Raw genomic sequence first — 15,585 nt, 5'->3', positions numbered from 1 at the left:
TAAAAGCGATAATTTTAAAATTAACTTCACAACTAATTGAGCATAACAAGCAACGTGTCGTGCTAAAATTAGTGATAATTGATATACAATCATGTAAAACACGGAAACACTTTGAAAATATTAATAATTTTAATTTGCATATGGAAAAAAATGAAGTTATTATGTATATTAAAAAAGTGGGTGGAAAATAGAGTTTTTTCAATTTTATTATATCAGTTTCTACGAATGGTATTTTCAATCGGATTGAGTGATTTAATAAATTTTAAAATTTCCAAACAAAAATTCATTGGAATTAATTGCCCTGAATAGCACAAATTGAATTATCGATCCGAAATCCGGCAAGAGACCTACATGACTCTGACATGGGGCCAAATTTAGGACCTAATCCAAGTTAGAGTTAGACTTGGGAGGGCTCGAATATTCAAAGCTTAAAGTAGTCTAGGATTTTGTATGGATAAGATGACTAGAGTTGACTTGTCTTCATTTAAAATTTGAGCCGAATTGGAGCTGTGCGAATATTTAATTGATTACTAAATAAAAGTAAATTTCCACGTGGGTATCAAGCAAAATTTCACATGGGGCTCAAGCTTAATTTCAAAATTCTTGTGAAATAGCAAACAATTCATTAATTTTTCTAAATTTCCCACTCATTCAATCACAATTTGTCAATATTAATTTCGTAAAATAATTACAATTTTATTACCAATTAATGACGCTTAAGCACCTTAATAATCATATAATTTTCAGCATTTCTTTATAATTCATTTTAATCACTTTTTTGTATCTGTTTCATTGACAATGTCCAGCTGCATGTCAGTTCATCCAAAAAAGGGAAAGGTAGAAGGTGAAAGATACGTAAAAGGTTTTTGTATTGCAAAACTGCCCAAACATGTCATATGAGTTGCTTTTAACCCAATTATTTGCTCTGATTTATTTTTAAAGACATATTTTGTTGGATGACTTGGTCAGGGATTGGATATATTGTGGGTACATTGCTAGGTGCATAACTTGTGCATTTAGGGGATATTCTAGGATTATTCTTCAATGGCTTTACCAATGTAAATTCATAGTGTGATTATACCTCAGCATCTGAATACATGCAACTGGTCTAAAGCTTATCCGAATATCACAAGGTTTGGTTAATAGATCCAGTCTTGCTGGTATGATTCTGACCTGGTGCCGAATTAATTTTCAGATGTCAATTTTCAATCAATATGACAATTTAAGACTGCATTGCATTTGGTATTGGAAATTAACAATCAGAAGCCAGGGATAGAACCAGTTTAAGGCGGTATCCGAAGAAATTATGTAAGTATGACAAGTCATGACCCCCTCAAGACCCTCAACATAATTTAGCTCCTTATGCACCTCCAGCTTGACTTCAACAATTTTAATTGACTATTTCATAAGAATTCCTATTTAATAATTAACAACAGCTAATAGCTATACACCCATTGCATTCCAGCAAGGACCAACAATTCCCTCTCAATTAAAATATCAACAACGTCCTTGAGACACTTTAAATTAAGATACCAAATTAAAAATCTGTTTTGACCGTCGATTCACATTAAACAAAATAAATAGTTTGTCGCAATCCATTCCAAGACGCAAGTTAATTAGACTAAATAGCAGGTCGTATATCCAAACAAGTTAAATGACCTCTCTTTGCACAAAAAAAATGCCAAAAAATAAAACAACTTTTAAAAAATGAAAAAAGGCGTCAATAATGAGCAGTTGTGCCTTTCACTCTATGGATTATTAATAACTTATAGCTTGATCTATATCTCCTAACATCTCGTCAATGCTTAACAAAAAAAATTATGCAATTATGACGAGAGAAATGCGTCTGAGTGACATGCAAAAAAATATGGATATGCCTTTTGTGTCGAGTGTCTGGTGCTCTATCAACTTTCAATTTTTTTTTGTGCTTTTTTTACAGTAGGTAATAATAATCATGAAAGTGTAGCACGGCAAATATTGCACAACAATTTCTTCTACTTTGTTTTGCTCTTTCTTTTCGTTGCAAGCTTCATTTACTTCTTTTATTATTATTATTTTTAATATTTTTGAGGAAGTAGCAGATTTTGTTGTAATAAATTTGATTTCGTGTGATTAATTTTATTATTATTTTTTGTTGTTGCTGGATCAATGAATGCTCAAACATGCGAAAACATAAAAGTAATTTTTACTTTTTTATGGATATTTTATTGTATTTCTTATGCAAAAAAAAGCATTGGAATTGGTAAATTTAATTATTTTACATTGTGTTTTGGATTTGGTGATTCCTTCTTTTTGGAATTGTGGATTGGATGAGGTGACTTTGGACTTTTTTTATTTTTTTGACAGTTTTGAGTGAGATTTGATCGTGATATTAGCAGATCCTGCTTGAATTTAAAGGACTTTTAGTATATAACAACTTAATTTCGGTTTGAAAGATTCCAAGATCAAACAAATAACGTCTGAAAGTTAAGGGCTACCTAATTACAAACTCATAATTCTGTACAGACATAAGAAGAGTAACACAAACGAAGAAGTCTCCGTCACAAAGTATTAAAAGTAGTGTTTAAAATTTTTAATTTCACTCCCAAAAAATTTCACTCTCAGGAGCAGGAGTGAAATTCTGAATTTCGCTCTTAAGAGCAGGAGCGAAATTAAATGTATGGGAAATATTCTGGTGGTTATTGAGAATCATTAGATATGGATAGATATGGAGCTTTCTTAAAAGCTCCATATTGGAACCACTTTTATTTGTGTCGCTAAGGAAAATAGGCAGAACCAGCAAGAATCCAAATTAATTCTGAATTATTGTACTTGAAGATGATCAATCAATTGTGATCCAATAAAGTAAGTAAGTGAGCTTCCCAAATGGCACAAATCGAATTTAAGATCGTTGGATTTCCCTGACAAAATTAACAAGGAACAACAAGGAACTTATCCCATTCAAGCTTGCAAAAAATCCCCACATCTCAATCCTGATTCTCAGTATTTTCAAACAATTATTCAATAAAACCTGCATGTATTTCCTATTAAATTTCAATTGACTCATCATCAATGTGTTAATATTCAGCCAACCAACTTTCTTAAACTCAAATTTATTGCCAATTTTTGCATTTTCAATTAAAAAACATTTCTCTTTTCATTCATTAAGCAATTTGTTATTTTTGCTGTTGCAAATTAAAGTTTCTCTAACAACAAAATGAGATGAGCATGTCCAAGCATTCAACTGACCAGGATAAATTGACATAAAACTAATTCAAGTGAGGGAAACCGATAAAAAGATCTGGAATTTCCGTTCAGATCAACACGCAAAAATTCAATTCTTATTTAACATTTTGCGTATTCATCTTAGATTAATCTAAGACACGCAATGGGCAGAAAAAAATGAAATTTATCGGGAGGATGAAAACTTTTTTTTTTGTGTTTTGTCGGACATTTGGTAAAAAGAGACTTTGCTTTGCTTTTTATATCCACAGAACTTCATTAAATCTTATTTAATCTTCTTGGTATTTAATGTTCTATTTCTTGTGGATGGTCAATTTGAGGGGGTTGGATTGCATGTAGAATTTAATGAATTTTTGTGGACATGGATGTGGATTTGGAGGAGAAGTTGTGAATTTAGAGGTAGTTGGTACTTTTAAAAAAGTTGGAACCGTTGACAGAGCTTTGAAACTGATTTACAGATATTTCCATAACTGTTTTGAACAGAACAGTCCGAAGTGGCCTATTTAATCTTTTACCATATAAATGTTTATAAATCAGTCATTATGATGACGTCAGGATACTTTCGCGTTGATATAGTGACTCAATGGTGTTTTAATGACTACGTTGTCCTACTTAGGTGAGTCTATGGCTCATTAAAGTACTCAATAAATATATTTTATTAAGCACTTCAGATAGAGTCAAACAAGCTGTATTACAACAGGAATTATCAACTACAACACCTGAATCTACTCGTTCATCTTAACTTGGGTAGCATGAGTTGGTTAATCGATGAGTCAATGTGACTTTGGCATCATGTTAGATCTAAACCGAATCAAACATAAAATCAGGTCCATGATTTCTAATAATTCGAGCCAGAGTGCTTGGTTTTAGTCGAGCATTTCCACAAAGTTGTGCCAAAAAAAAAATAAAAGGTTGCCCATCACTGAGTTAAGTAGACATTAACTAAAAGAATCATCTAGTTGCCCACTTGGGATAATATCAAAAGCTACTCAACCCAGCTTCACTGAGTCGTGGAGAAGACAATTATGTATCTAATCATGCCCATTCAATTCAAGACAAGATAAACATGAACAATAACAATAACTAATCTACCCAAAAATGTGCAAATATCACTCTATTCCCAACACTCAATCCCATCATTAAATCAAAGTAAAAACTGCCAATCCCCAACCGTAAAGAAGACTTTATTTGAAGAAGAAATTCCACAACATTTGGCTAATCAAAGATAAAAATTCAAATTTTAACAAAAAAAGCATGCAAATTCATGAATTAATTTCCCTAACTGTCCAATTATACAGAATTGCCTTTCTACACAGCGATTAAACTTTAATGCCTTTAAAAAGAAGATAACAAGTTGAAAATGGAAATAAAGTCAGACTTGGAATTTTCTTAGTAAATTTGAGAATATCATCGGAAGTACTGCGATAAGTTTCTCAGCCTTAAGCAATTCCAGATAAATCTTTAATGTGCTTACTAAATTTTACATTTTAAATTGATATTTAACATTGTATATTGAGGTATTTGTAGCTATTCCAATTTTTATTAACATTAATAAATTTTATTACCCAACATAATTTTAATTGCACAAAATTTTATTTGCATTACCGAATCCATTTCAACCTAAATAGCCACAACAAAATTGGCATTTTGCATATAGCGATATAATAATTTAACAAATTAAGGATTTATGACATTTAATTGAGGAAATTTGTGTCAAAAATTCATTAAAACCAGCTTGATGTTTGATATTAATTGGTGAATGGCTTGTTTAAAGCAATTATTAGGTCAGTCAATAATTACTTTCGATTTTGTTTTTTTCGGTGACATTCAAAAAATGTTTAATGTCGTCAATGAGAGTCAGAGTTGTTATTGGAGAAGGACAATTGGGTGTGCTTGAGTGGATTGCTCAATTTTGCTTTCATGAAAAGTCAGTTACCACTAGGGTTTCCAGAAGTCTTGATTTTGGTTAAATTTTGGAACTAAGACCGATACTATGAGGGAATATTCTGAAGACTCAGTCTTGACAAATCCCAAGACAAGCTGAAAGGAAGCTACAGCTTCAGCTACAGTTTTGACTAGACTTAAGGCTAACTTTAATGTTTTTAAATACTTGGAACTATTATAGACATACTTAAATGCACTAACACAGCGTGTTTAAGAGTAGTGTCAGCAAAGAGCCGTGGTCGATCAATCAAAGGAAACTTATGAGCTTTCTTTGGACAAGATGATTTCAAAAACGGTTGGCAGTAAGCGCTACCATCCAAGTTTGACTGTAAAGCAGTCTACCGTCAGACCTGGTGGTCTGAATAGGCTCTTATTCTATTATTTAACGTCCGAATTTCAGCAAATAGCTCAATTCATATCGGTGTATTTGAAAAGGCATGTATTGGCATTTTTTCAGCTTTGGAATCAGAATTTGGCTTTGCTATAGAACAAATTCATCTATTACATCATTTTGATCAGATCCTTACCCTTGCTATAAATTCTATGTAAGTCACATTCAAAGGAATTTTGCTTTATTTTAGAAATTGCTTGACACTCATCCTTTCATCCTGACACCCCATTTTACCGCACTATCCATACCTCAAGAAACTAAACCTCAATAAACTTACTCATTTACTTCCGCTTAATAAGTCAACGTCCCATCGTCATAATGATTCCCCATAAATTTTATCACATCTTCTCCAACTTTACATTTCTTTTCTTCATCTTTACAGCAACAAAATAAACTTTTCAATATTTTATTTTTACCCATTTTTGCATTCACAATCCGCGCCAAGCACCACAAAAATAAAAAAAATCTCACTTTCATTTGGCATACATTAAGTGTTTATACACACACATATGACGACATGGGTCAGTTCCAATTGAAAGTTATATGTACGGTAATAAATATACACAATGAGATCACAAATCTGCAATTAGAGACGTTGGCAGTGCCGCAATACAATAATAAAGAAAAATTATTATTTAAGATCACGTAAGATGCAATGCGTCTGTCTGTGCACAGACAGATTAAAATTGAGATCAGGTCAAAATTTGGTAACTATTTAACGAATTACATTAAATGCCTAGTCTGCTGTATCAAGTTTTAACGCATTTCGTAAAAACTAATAAATTTATCATTTTTTGATTTTCTATGACGGCCATTGACTGAGTAGCATATACCGAATGAGTGCAACTTGTTACAAGAAATTGTAGTTTTCACGTCATGTGAAACTAGATTATAATCATTATTTACTGGCACGTACAATAATAATGATAAGGTGTATGAAGTTGTTATGACTGCGAATAAAAAAAGAAGTCATTTCTTCATGTTCGTATTGTGACCTTGCTCATTATGCTGGGTACAGTGACAGTTTAATGTGTTACGATGACAGAATTGCGAGGGTGATATAGTGAGTGAAATGAGGTTTTATTGTCTTAATTTTTTGAAATGTTTAATTAATTTAATTAGTGAGGAATTAAATGGAGATGATGTGGATGGGAGGACGAATGGTTATGGAAGTGATTCGTGGGATTTTCTCAAGATTTTTGATTTTTAGAAACATTTCTTTAGCAATTTAGGATTAAACAAGGAGTGGAATAGCTAGAATACAGCAAAAATTAATGAAATTCTGGAACAAACTCTTAAATTTGCAGACTATTCTCTTGCTTGATCATTTTTATCAATTCCATTCCGAACCACGCAAATGAGGAAGGCTCCGTTACTAAGCGTGATCCATATGGCTGCCAAATAGAGGTGGCTTCCATTTAGAGCCAACAAAAGGACTTTAAAAGACCCTTTAAAGCTCATAATTGAAGTCATCTCTATTTATACCGCTCAGACATACCCATTACGTCATAATTAAGACTTTTTACAAAGCAACTAGTCTCAATCCTTAAATATAAATACAAAATCATCAATTTTCAGCCACAAACACAATTTAATAACCAAAAGAATCACAAACAGACAAGGAGCATGCTTATGAGTATGGTCACAAAAACAGGCCTCATAAGCACGCTCATTTAGGTAAGTATGCTCATTCTCTGTTAGGATATATCCTTCAGAAACTCTTTAACATCTCTATCAATTAATCCTCAGCTCATCCCTGTCAACCCCAGCCACTCATCATCCCACAGAAGATCCCAAAGGAATACAAATCATAATCTCATTGTCATAATTTATTAAAGCCATACTCATTCCATGTCCAACGAATGAGAGAATGAAAGATAAAAAAAAGAGAAAATTGAATGAGTAATAACAACAAAAAAGCATGCAAAAGTCATGCCACAAGCAGAAATATCATTCCGGAAGTGGCTGAGTTGTATGAAAATGATTCTTTAATTTACATAAGAATCGCCACTTAAGTGAATTTAAGAAAGAAGCTGGGAATAGTCCTTCTGGTGCAATCCATCATCCATGCTTTCTGCCACGTTTTAGGTAGCTTTAAGAATTTAAGCAAAAAAGCCATTTTTCTTTCAAAATTTAATTGCAAATTGCCACACATGTGCGTAACTCAAGGGTAAAAGGAAGTAATGGCCATCCCTTTTCGTCCCTTCGTTAGACATCCAAACGAGTCAAGGCACGAGTAAAAATAATAAAAATTCATTACGTGACATCATTCAGCTAAGGATAAATAGTAAGGTATAGTCATGAAGACTGATACAATGTAAAGGCTGCAAATCAGATTGGAATTGAAATAAAGATGAAGAAAAAGCTTCCTTTTTGGTCAAGATAGATATGAGATACATGTGAGATATGAGTAGGTAAGATGTATTGGCATGCAGTGTGTCATGCATACAGTAATAAGAATATAGATTAAATTGGGATTTTGATGGATGAATAAATGGGAAGGTATTTGGGATTATTGGAGATAAATTGTTGGAAGGAATGATGATAGGATGTGGATTTGATGGATTGGAAGGATTCTTTTGAGTTTAAAAGTGCTGGATGTAAGGAAAATTGTGATGAGGATGGGATGATCAATAAATAAATGAATTTTAATGATTTTTAATCAAATCCTGAATTGAATCTATGCTGCATATGGTCACTGATTGTAAAAAGTCACAGATTGTATCCAGTGAGGTAGCTAGAAGGAGTCATTAAGCCATCAGCTTCAATTATTACGATTTAAGGACCAATCTTTAAACATCATTCACAAAGTACCAAATTTAAAATTCCAGATGCTTCATTTACTTCCAAATACTACCTTAATCACTGCCTTTATCTCATTTCACCATCATCTGCCCAAATCAGCCACTTAAGTCCACTCCACCCAATTAAAATTGACCTCATTTCTCTTAACTATCTCAACACAACTTAATCTTCAAGAAGACCATCCAAAAGGTAATTAATTAAAATCGTCGTCGTTCCTTATTATGTTCGAAGTAAGCTGCATCAACATTACAACGAAAATTAACTCATAGCCGTAACATGTTACGGTATTCTTAACTTGTGCTCTTTTTCTTGCTGTTTAACTTTCCTTAAACGATTACGAAACTTATTTTGTTATGTTTTTTTTTCGCAAAAGACACGGTTTGTTGGGAGAAAGAGAGGAACCGGAGAAGAGAAGAAAAAAATAGAAATGTTAAAAAAAAAACTTCAATGACTTTACTTTCGTTTTCATGTGTGCGGCATGTACAGCAAACAAATGCTCTTTCTTTTTGTAGACCACGATTGATTGTGAGTCAATGACTTCATAATTGAAGAGAGAAAAAAAATATGTGAGACATTGTAGGTTTGAGGAGATTTATGATGAATTTATGGAAGGTATGGAAGGTGTGGTATTTAGTATGGAAGCAGGGGGAGAGCAATTGGATGTGCAAATGTTTATGAACTGATTTTACAGCGGATTTGCACTAAAAATTGATGAAAATCCACTGCAAAGTCTATGTTGATATTTTTTTTGCAATATTTTATAGACAATCGTTCTTCTCCGGTTTGGAAGGGAGTATTGAGGACTATATTGAGCTTAATTAGCTAGGTTATAGCGAACTTTAGTGAATAGTTCATAATTCCTAACAGTAACGGTTCCAGGAAGAGATATGGAGGGTCAAACCTTCATTTTTCTACTTTTCTTGGCTTTATATTGCTTCTTGTGATTTTATTCAGTTCAAAATACGTTATAATTCTCTATTAATCCCCATTTCCCATCCTAAAAGACATGGCTATGCATTTAATTTTCAAATATCTTAGGTTTATGACTCTATAGAGCTGCTTATTGCTCTTTTTAATCAAAAATACCGGTAAATGAATTCACAGCAGCCAATTTAAGAGTGTAATTGGCAATAAAGTCGCGAGTCCGAGTCTATTATTAGCTGTAGACCTAGATTTGAGCACTAAGATTAAGAATTAAATGCCACTTGTTGCTATAGAGATCTGAGAATATCTCAAGATCTGAGAATATTGGATTAAAGTCCAAAATTCCCAAAAAATCCTTCAAAAATTCAAAATATTCCACAAAAAACCATGAAAATTCCTCAAATAAAATATCAATCCCCAACAAATTCCAACCTGACAACTTAATAATCCATTCAATACCTCTCAAACCAGCTGCCAATCACTGATAATTCAAGTTTCAATAATTTCTTACACAAAATGAAACATTACTCAATTACGATCATATTTTGCATGAGTAAGTGCCACGCTGTTTCATTGTATGAGGTACGATCGCTATCTTTATGAATATAAATTTCTTTTGGAATGAAGTTGTTGTCATCTCACTAGCTCAATCTTATTGTTTGTTTTTTTTGATAGGGTCATTATGTCTATGACTTATCCGGTAATGATGCGTTGAGCTTTTCTATTTTCTTTTTCAATTTTGGGTGAGATTTTAAGTCAATTAAATTTCATGTCTTTTTTGGGGAAAGATTCAATTACTGGAAATAATCTCATTATTTGAAATAATTGCAGATTGTTAAGTAATTTAAGTTAAATTTGATTTAGTTTTGTGTATTAGTTTATAATTTGTTGCATGAAAATTTAATTCGTCGCATTTATGTATGTGTCATGAATGCTGAGGTATTTTGGACATTGAGGTGATTTTGGGGATTAATATGAAGGCTTGTGTTTGATTAACAAGTGATTTTTGAGTTGGTGCTTAGCATTGAGTTAAGGACAACATGTTAGCATACATTTTGACGTATCTAGATGCATTTAAGCACTTCTAATCCACTTTAAAACCAGAAATCCTCAACAATACCCAAAAATCTCTTAAAATCTGGATTCTTCTCAATTTCCCAACATTCCCAAACCTAAATTCCCAATCCAAACCCAAATATCAACCACAAAAGTCCCCTTCTCTATTGACAATCAATTAAAGTCACTTCCGATAACTCCCAAAAGCTTCATAATGACAAATAATATCATCACATTGTTGTTTTTCCGTTTCTGATACTAAACACTGATTCACTGTGCTTACTTTTAATGTTGTTTCTTCTTTTGTTTATTATGTTGCCGATTATGCTTCTTGCTGTATTGTTTACTTTAAACATTTTTCAAGTTGTATTTAATGGCTTTTATTTAGCATAAGTAATTTGTGTAATTTGTGATTTTATTCGTACGGTTATGATGAAATTTTTGTTGAATGGTAATGGAGAATAATAGTAATGAAATTGTGAAGCTTTATGATGGAATCAATTTGATGTTTAAGTAAGAGATTCTTGGAATGTAAGTTTTTTATGGAGAATTTAATGGATTACTTAGCAAAATTGGTTCAATATTAAGGGACAGTTTTGGATGAATGGATACATTTGTAATGAGTGAATGTCTAAGCAGTTGTGGGTTATATGATGGTTATAGAGCTTCTAAAGACAAATACAATGCTTTTAAATACAAAAGTACAATACTTATAGCTCGAAATCGATTCAAATTTTGATAATAAATTACTATAAATTACTTATGGAGTCCAGTCGACTTGAATCGACTTTTTCCATATAAAATTTTTTTCAACTTCAAGCTCTGGCAATCACTGTACCATGAAAGCATGCTCTTTTACTGAAAGGGAGGCCTACTAGGTCCTGAGCTATCCCGGCTATATACGACTTCGGAAGATACTCGAAGTTTGGATTTCAAGCAGTTTCCGTACTCAATGGGTGTCACTGAATGTCATTACACCATCTATCTATAGCATGAATCAAAACGCTCTTGGAAAACCACCAAATTCTTGGATGAAGGCAGTTGAAAAGCAGTATTGGAACGCGACATTAACTGTAATACGCTAAATTGCCCTGAGGACAGCATGATGTCTGATTTTGATCTATTTTTGCACCGAAAAATGCCTTTTGCTGCATTGTGTCTCTTAAAACTAGCTTTAAACTTCATTTGAGGGAAGCAATTGACCAGAATTGATGAAATGCCCAGTTAAGTAAGCAAGCAAATTAGCATTTGCATGACTATGATGAGTTCATAACACAAAACTAAACTCTCTACAACCTTTACTAATCATAACTCATAACCAATTTCATTAAATCCGCTATAAATATTGCTAATAAATTTCAAATTTAAATTGATCTCTTTCCACACCAAAATGCATGCGAATATCAAATAAGCATGTAGAAACAGTAGAAATCTTCGGACCAAAAAAAGACGTTAAGTCGCGATCGTGAATTATAGAAAATAGAGATTTGATGTTAAAACTTTGAACTTGAAATTGGAAAGTTTTCGTTTTATATCCAAACGGAATTTAGCAGACATATGAATTTGTATCAATTTATTGGAAGTCGACCTTTCACACCGACTGTAAATTTTATTCAATTTTTTTTATTGTTGCACAAGACTTAATTTTTATTATCCGTAACTGCATACAATTTTAAAACTCTTCACTGCACAAGACATTGTTGTGTAAACTATGCGGATAGATTAACATCCGAGGTATTAATAATTAGCCATTAATGCTTACCTTCATATTCATTTTTGTGTATATATTTTTAATTTATTGATCACTAGAGATTAATTAATCTAAGTTCCTTAAGTAAGTCAGCAGTCTTACTGTAATTTTTATTTATTTTTTTAACGCGTTGCCTCCGAAGGTATTGAGGAAACTGAGTGGAATCGGCTTTTTCTTATTCAACTCTCACTTTCAAAAAAAAAAGACTCAAAATAGAAATTTTTTTTTTCTTTCTTTTTTTTTATTTATTTTTTTATCTTTTCTTTCTCTTTCACTCTTTATAGCCACACAACAACTTTATACTTCTTCTTATTACTTCTTCTTCTTTTCTCTTGCAGATGCTTTTGATGATCGTGTAAATAAATCGATAGCCGGTTAATAAATTTTAATAATTATTTGAGGTTATTCCGAATTTTTAAGGATTTTTAAAGGATATAATTCGATATACGAGATCTTTTCATCAAGAGACGTAAACTGAGTTTAATATTAAAACTTTTTCTTTACCATTACTTATAGGCTTTTACTCAGCTTTGGCGTTTAATGCGATTCGTACGTAAAATGCAATGTTGGAGTGGTGGAATTGGTTTCAGTACGAACTTGTAAACCAATTTTTTTTTTGCTACTCGTGGTTTTTTTTTGTGTGATTTAATATGCATATGTGAGGTTATGTCTGCGGTTTGTCTGGTTTTGTTTGTTGTTCTGTCTATAGTACTTGTGGTTTTAGAGACGGTAGCAGAATGGTGTCTATTTTGGAGACATTAGTCAAATATTTAGAGAACTGTTGACCAATCATTGTATGCTCCATTACTTAGAAGAGAATAACAGTCTATGACAGTGATGGACAACCTTTTATTTTTCGCGGAACACTTTGCAGGTAAGCTTGACCAGAACCGCATGCGACATACGGTTCATGGAATTTTTTACAATTTTTGATGGCACACAGGTTGTACATCAATGGTTTATAATATCAAAAGAGACTGAATTTAGGGTATAGGGTCAAATGGCTAGACAAATAACCAAATATCTTTCTTTGATATTCTTTATTCCGGAATCGATACTAAAAACCCTAAGCCTAACGATTCTAGATATCCATTATAATATCGATGCCACCCAAGGTATGTCATAGCTAAAGAAAAGCTTTGTAGGCAACTCTTAAAACCTTTCAAAATTAGACATGCTCATCAAAAATTTATTCATAATCAGACATCTTCTTCAATGTATATTTTATATTATTCCACACCTACCTTCCTATATCCGTTTGATTGACATGTTTGCATACAAATTAATTTGACTGCCTAGATCGAAATTTTGAACTCTGATCCTGGTCACGATCTTATCTGTTGATTTGTTTTCATAATTTCTTTTGTCGAAGTTTACATAACAAAGTATTTTTGATGATATTTGCAATTGTCTGCTTATCAATTAGGCGATCAAAATTGGAATGGAATTGTTGACGGAAATGAAATTAATTTTTATTAAAATTTTGAAATTTATTTGGCTTTTTTAAATTCCAAGACTACTTTGATGTGAACTTTAGAGAAATGCAAAGCAAAAGGTCATTTATTAAAAGTTCAAAAACCTTCATTGTGGATTAAATTTGGAAGTCAAGACTTCAATGGAAGTGAACTTAAGGCAATTTAATCAATTAAATTCAATATGATCTTTTATTATGGATAAGAATGTTTATAATGCCAGTATTTCATTCAAATTCATATACTTTAAAGATCCTTAATCTATTCCGGAAAATACACGGCATAAACAAATTTTACTCTGACCTAAGGCCAAATTTCATCGAATCCGACCTGAAGACAAATTTACGCTAGTCTAGGGTTGGAGGTTTTGGGCATTTTGACCTCATGTACCTTCCGAATGCACACAGAGCCCAACGTTAACTTAGATTTTGTATGAACCAAACTCAAGTCAATTAGACTCCATATAAAATTTGAATTAACTTTGAGCTTTGTCTACATATTTGCTTAGTACATTACTTTTCAACAAATTTGTTAATCCAAAATTAATAAATTAAAAAAAAACAGTCAACATGCGCTCTATCCATCAACATCATCCCCATTTCTTACTTTTCATATGTTTCTTTCTTCTTTTGTATTTTGCTTCTTGTTTCATGCATTAAACCCAATTTATTTTGATCTTTTTTGCTACTTTTTTTTTCTTCATCTACGCGCAAAAAAAGAAGTAAGATCAAAAAAGCTCCAATTGAATCAATTTTTGTCATTATCAAAAAAAACGGCGACACGTGCAATTGTGCTAGAATAAAAAAGACTTTTACGCACAAACGTGTGTGCAGTAAAGTATGACAAATAACATTTGAGACAGATAAATAGAAAGAAATGGAAAGAAAAAAGTCGGAAGCAATTTTTCGGATTTACTCCGGTGAGGTAATGCAGAATAAATGCTTTTTCTTTTGTTTTTATTGCTTCTTGCTACTGTGCTGTTGGTCCGAAAAAGAGAGATTTTCTGTGTCTTAATTGTGATTATTTCAATGATTTGTTACAGATTATTCAACTTACAGAAATGTAATAGAGACTGGAAATAAATGCTGATGTAAAAACGGAAAAGTCATATATGATATGGTTGTGGATATATGCAATAAAGGGTCAGATAAGCCAACCGGCTTGAATGAATTATGGCTGTAGCATAAAGTGTAAATTGACAAATCGTAAATTATGATTGTTTTGTTAGATTTATCAATGCAGTCGTGTTTGTGAAAATTGAGTCGTGGCTTAATGAATGTACATATCAAAATTGAGTCACACTTATTGATTAGCGATAAGAGAAATTGAAAGGTCAATGATTTTGTATGTCTAAGATCAGTTATCAGCAATAAATTTGACATCTGTAGAGGCTGCATGAGCTGTAACAGCTGTAGAAATACGGTTTAAGATTGTGTATAATTCAGACTTTCCAGATGGCAAAATAGCATGAGGAAAGATCCAAAGAATGACACAGTCGGTCAATCGATCCAAAATTCTGTATCAGGCTAATGTAACTTCAACTTTGTCCCAGATTTGGTTTAAATCTGGTACAGTGACAAAGTCACACTGGGATGGCGGCTGAATTTTTGATCAAACGACTAACTGAATCGAGTTTGGAAGGATGGAAGAAAGCTGTTGACATTGAAAATTGGCAAGGGATAGACAACGATAAAGCCTGTTTCAAACGACACCCAGAATGGGTCAAGGATCTTAATGACTTATTCAATAAACTTATTCAGTAAACGAAAATAATTAAGGACCATTAGCAGTGATAGACATTCACGAGGCGCATCATCCTTCCTCGAGCGACACAAGTATAAAAGGCTCCATCATAGAGTTGAGGCTCCGTTTATCAGTCATATGGACGGCAAAATTAGGCGCATTTTATCTGATATTAATAAAAGAGGTTTATTGGAGCCTTAAATGCTCCGTAGCGAATCATTCCTCATTTGGGTCGCTTTGGTTAGAACGAGACATAAAGCAAGGCAAATCAAGCTCTG

At 32.5% G+C, this 15,585-nt stretch overlaps 1 protein-coding gene across 2 annotated transcripts in view; it reads right to left on the bottom strand.

Moving 5' to 3' along the window:
* The window catches only part of LOC139086222 (putative lysozyme-like protein), a 42,947-nt gene extending 30,392 nt beyond the window's left edge, over positions 1–12,555 (bottom strand). For both annotated transcript variants that reach the window (XM_070634602.1, XM_070634603.1), the window contains exon 1: positions 12,105–12,555. In XM_070634602.1, coding sequence (XP_070490703.1) covers positions 12,105–12,116 — 12 coding nt within the window. In that variant the 5' untranslated portion in view covers positions 12,117–12,555. The remainder of the gene's footprint in view (positions 1–12,104) is intronic.
* Positions 12,556–15,585: the final 3,030 nt, after the last annotated feature.

This window comes from Chironomus tepperi, unplaced genomic scaffold (genome assembly GCF_022539635.2).
Source record: "Chironomus tepperi strain 1889 unplaced genomic scaffold, CSIRO-AGI_Ctep_v1 contig_85, whole genome shotgun sequence".
NCBI classification, from domain to species: domain Eukaryota; kingdom Metazoa; phylum Arthropoda; class Insecta; order Diptera; family Chironomidae; genus Chironomus; species Chironomus tepperi.
Note: the sequence above shows the minus strand (reverse complement) of the source record. Positions and strands in the feature narration are given on the sequence as shown.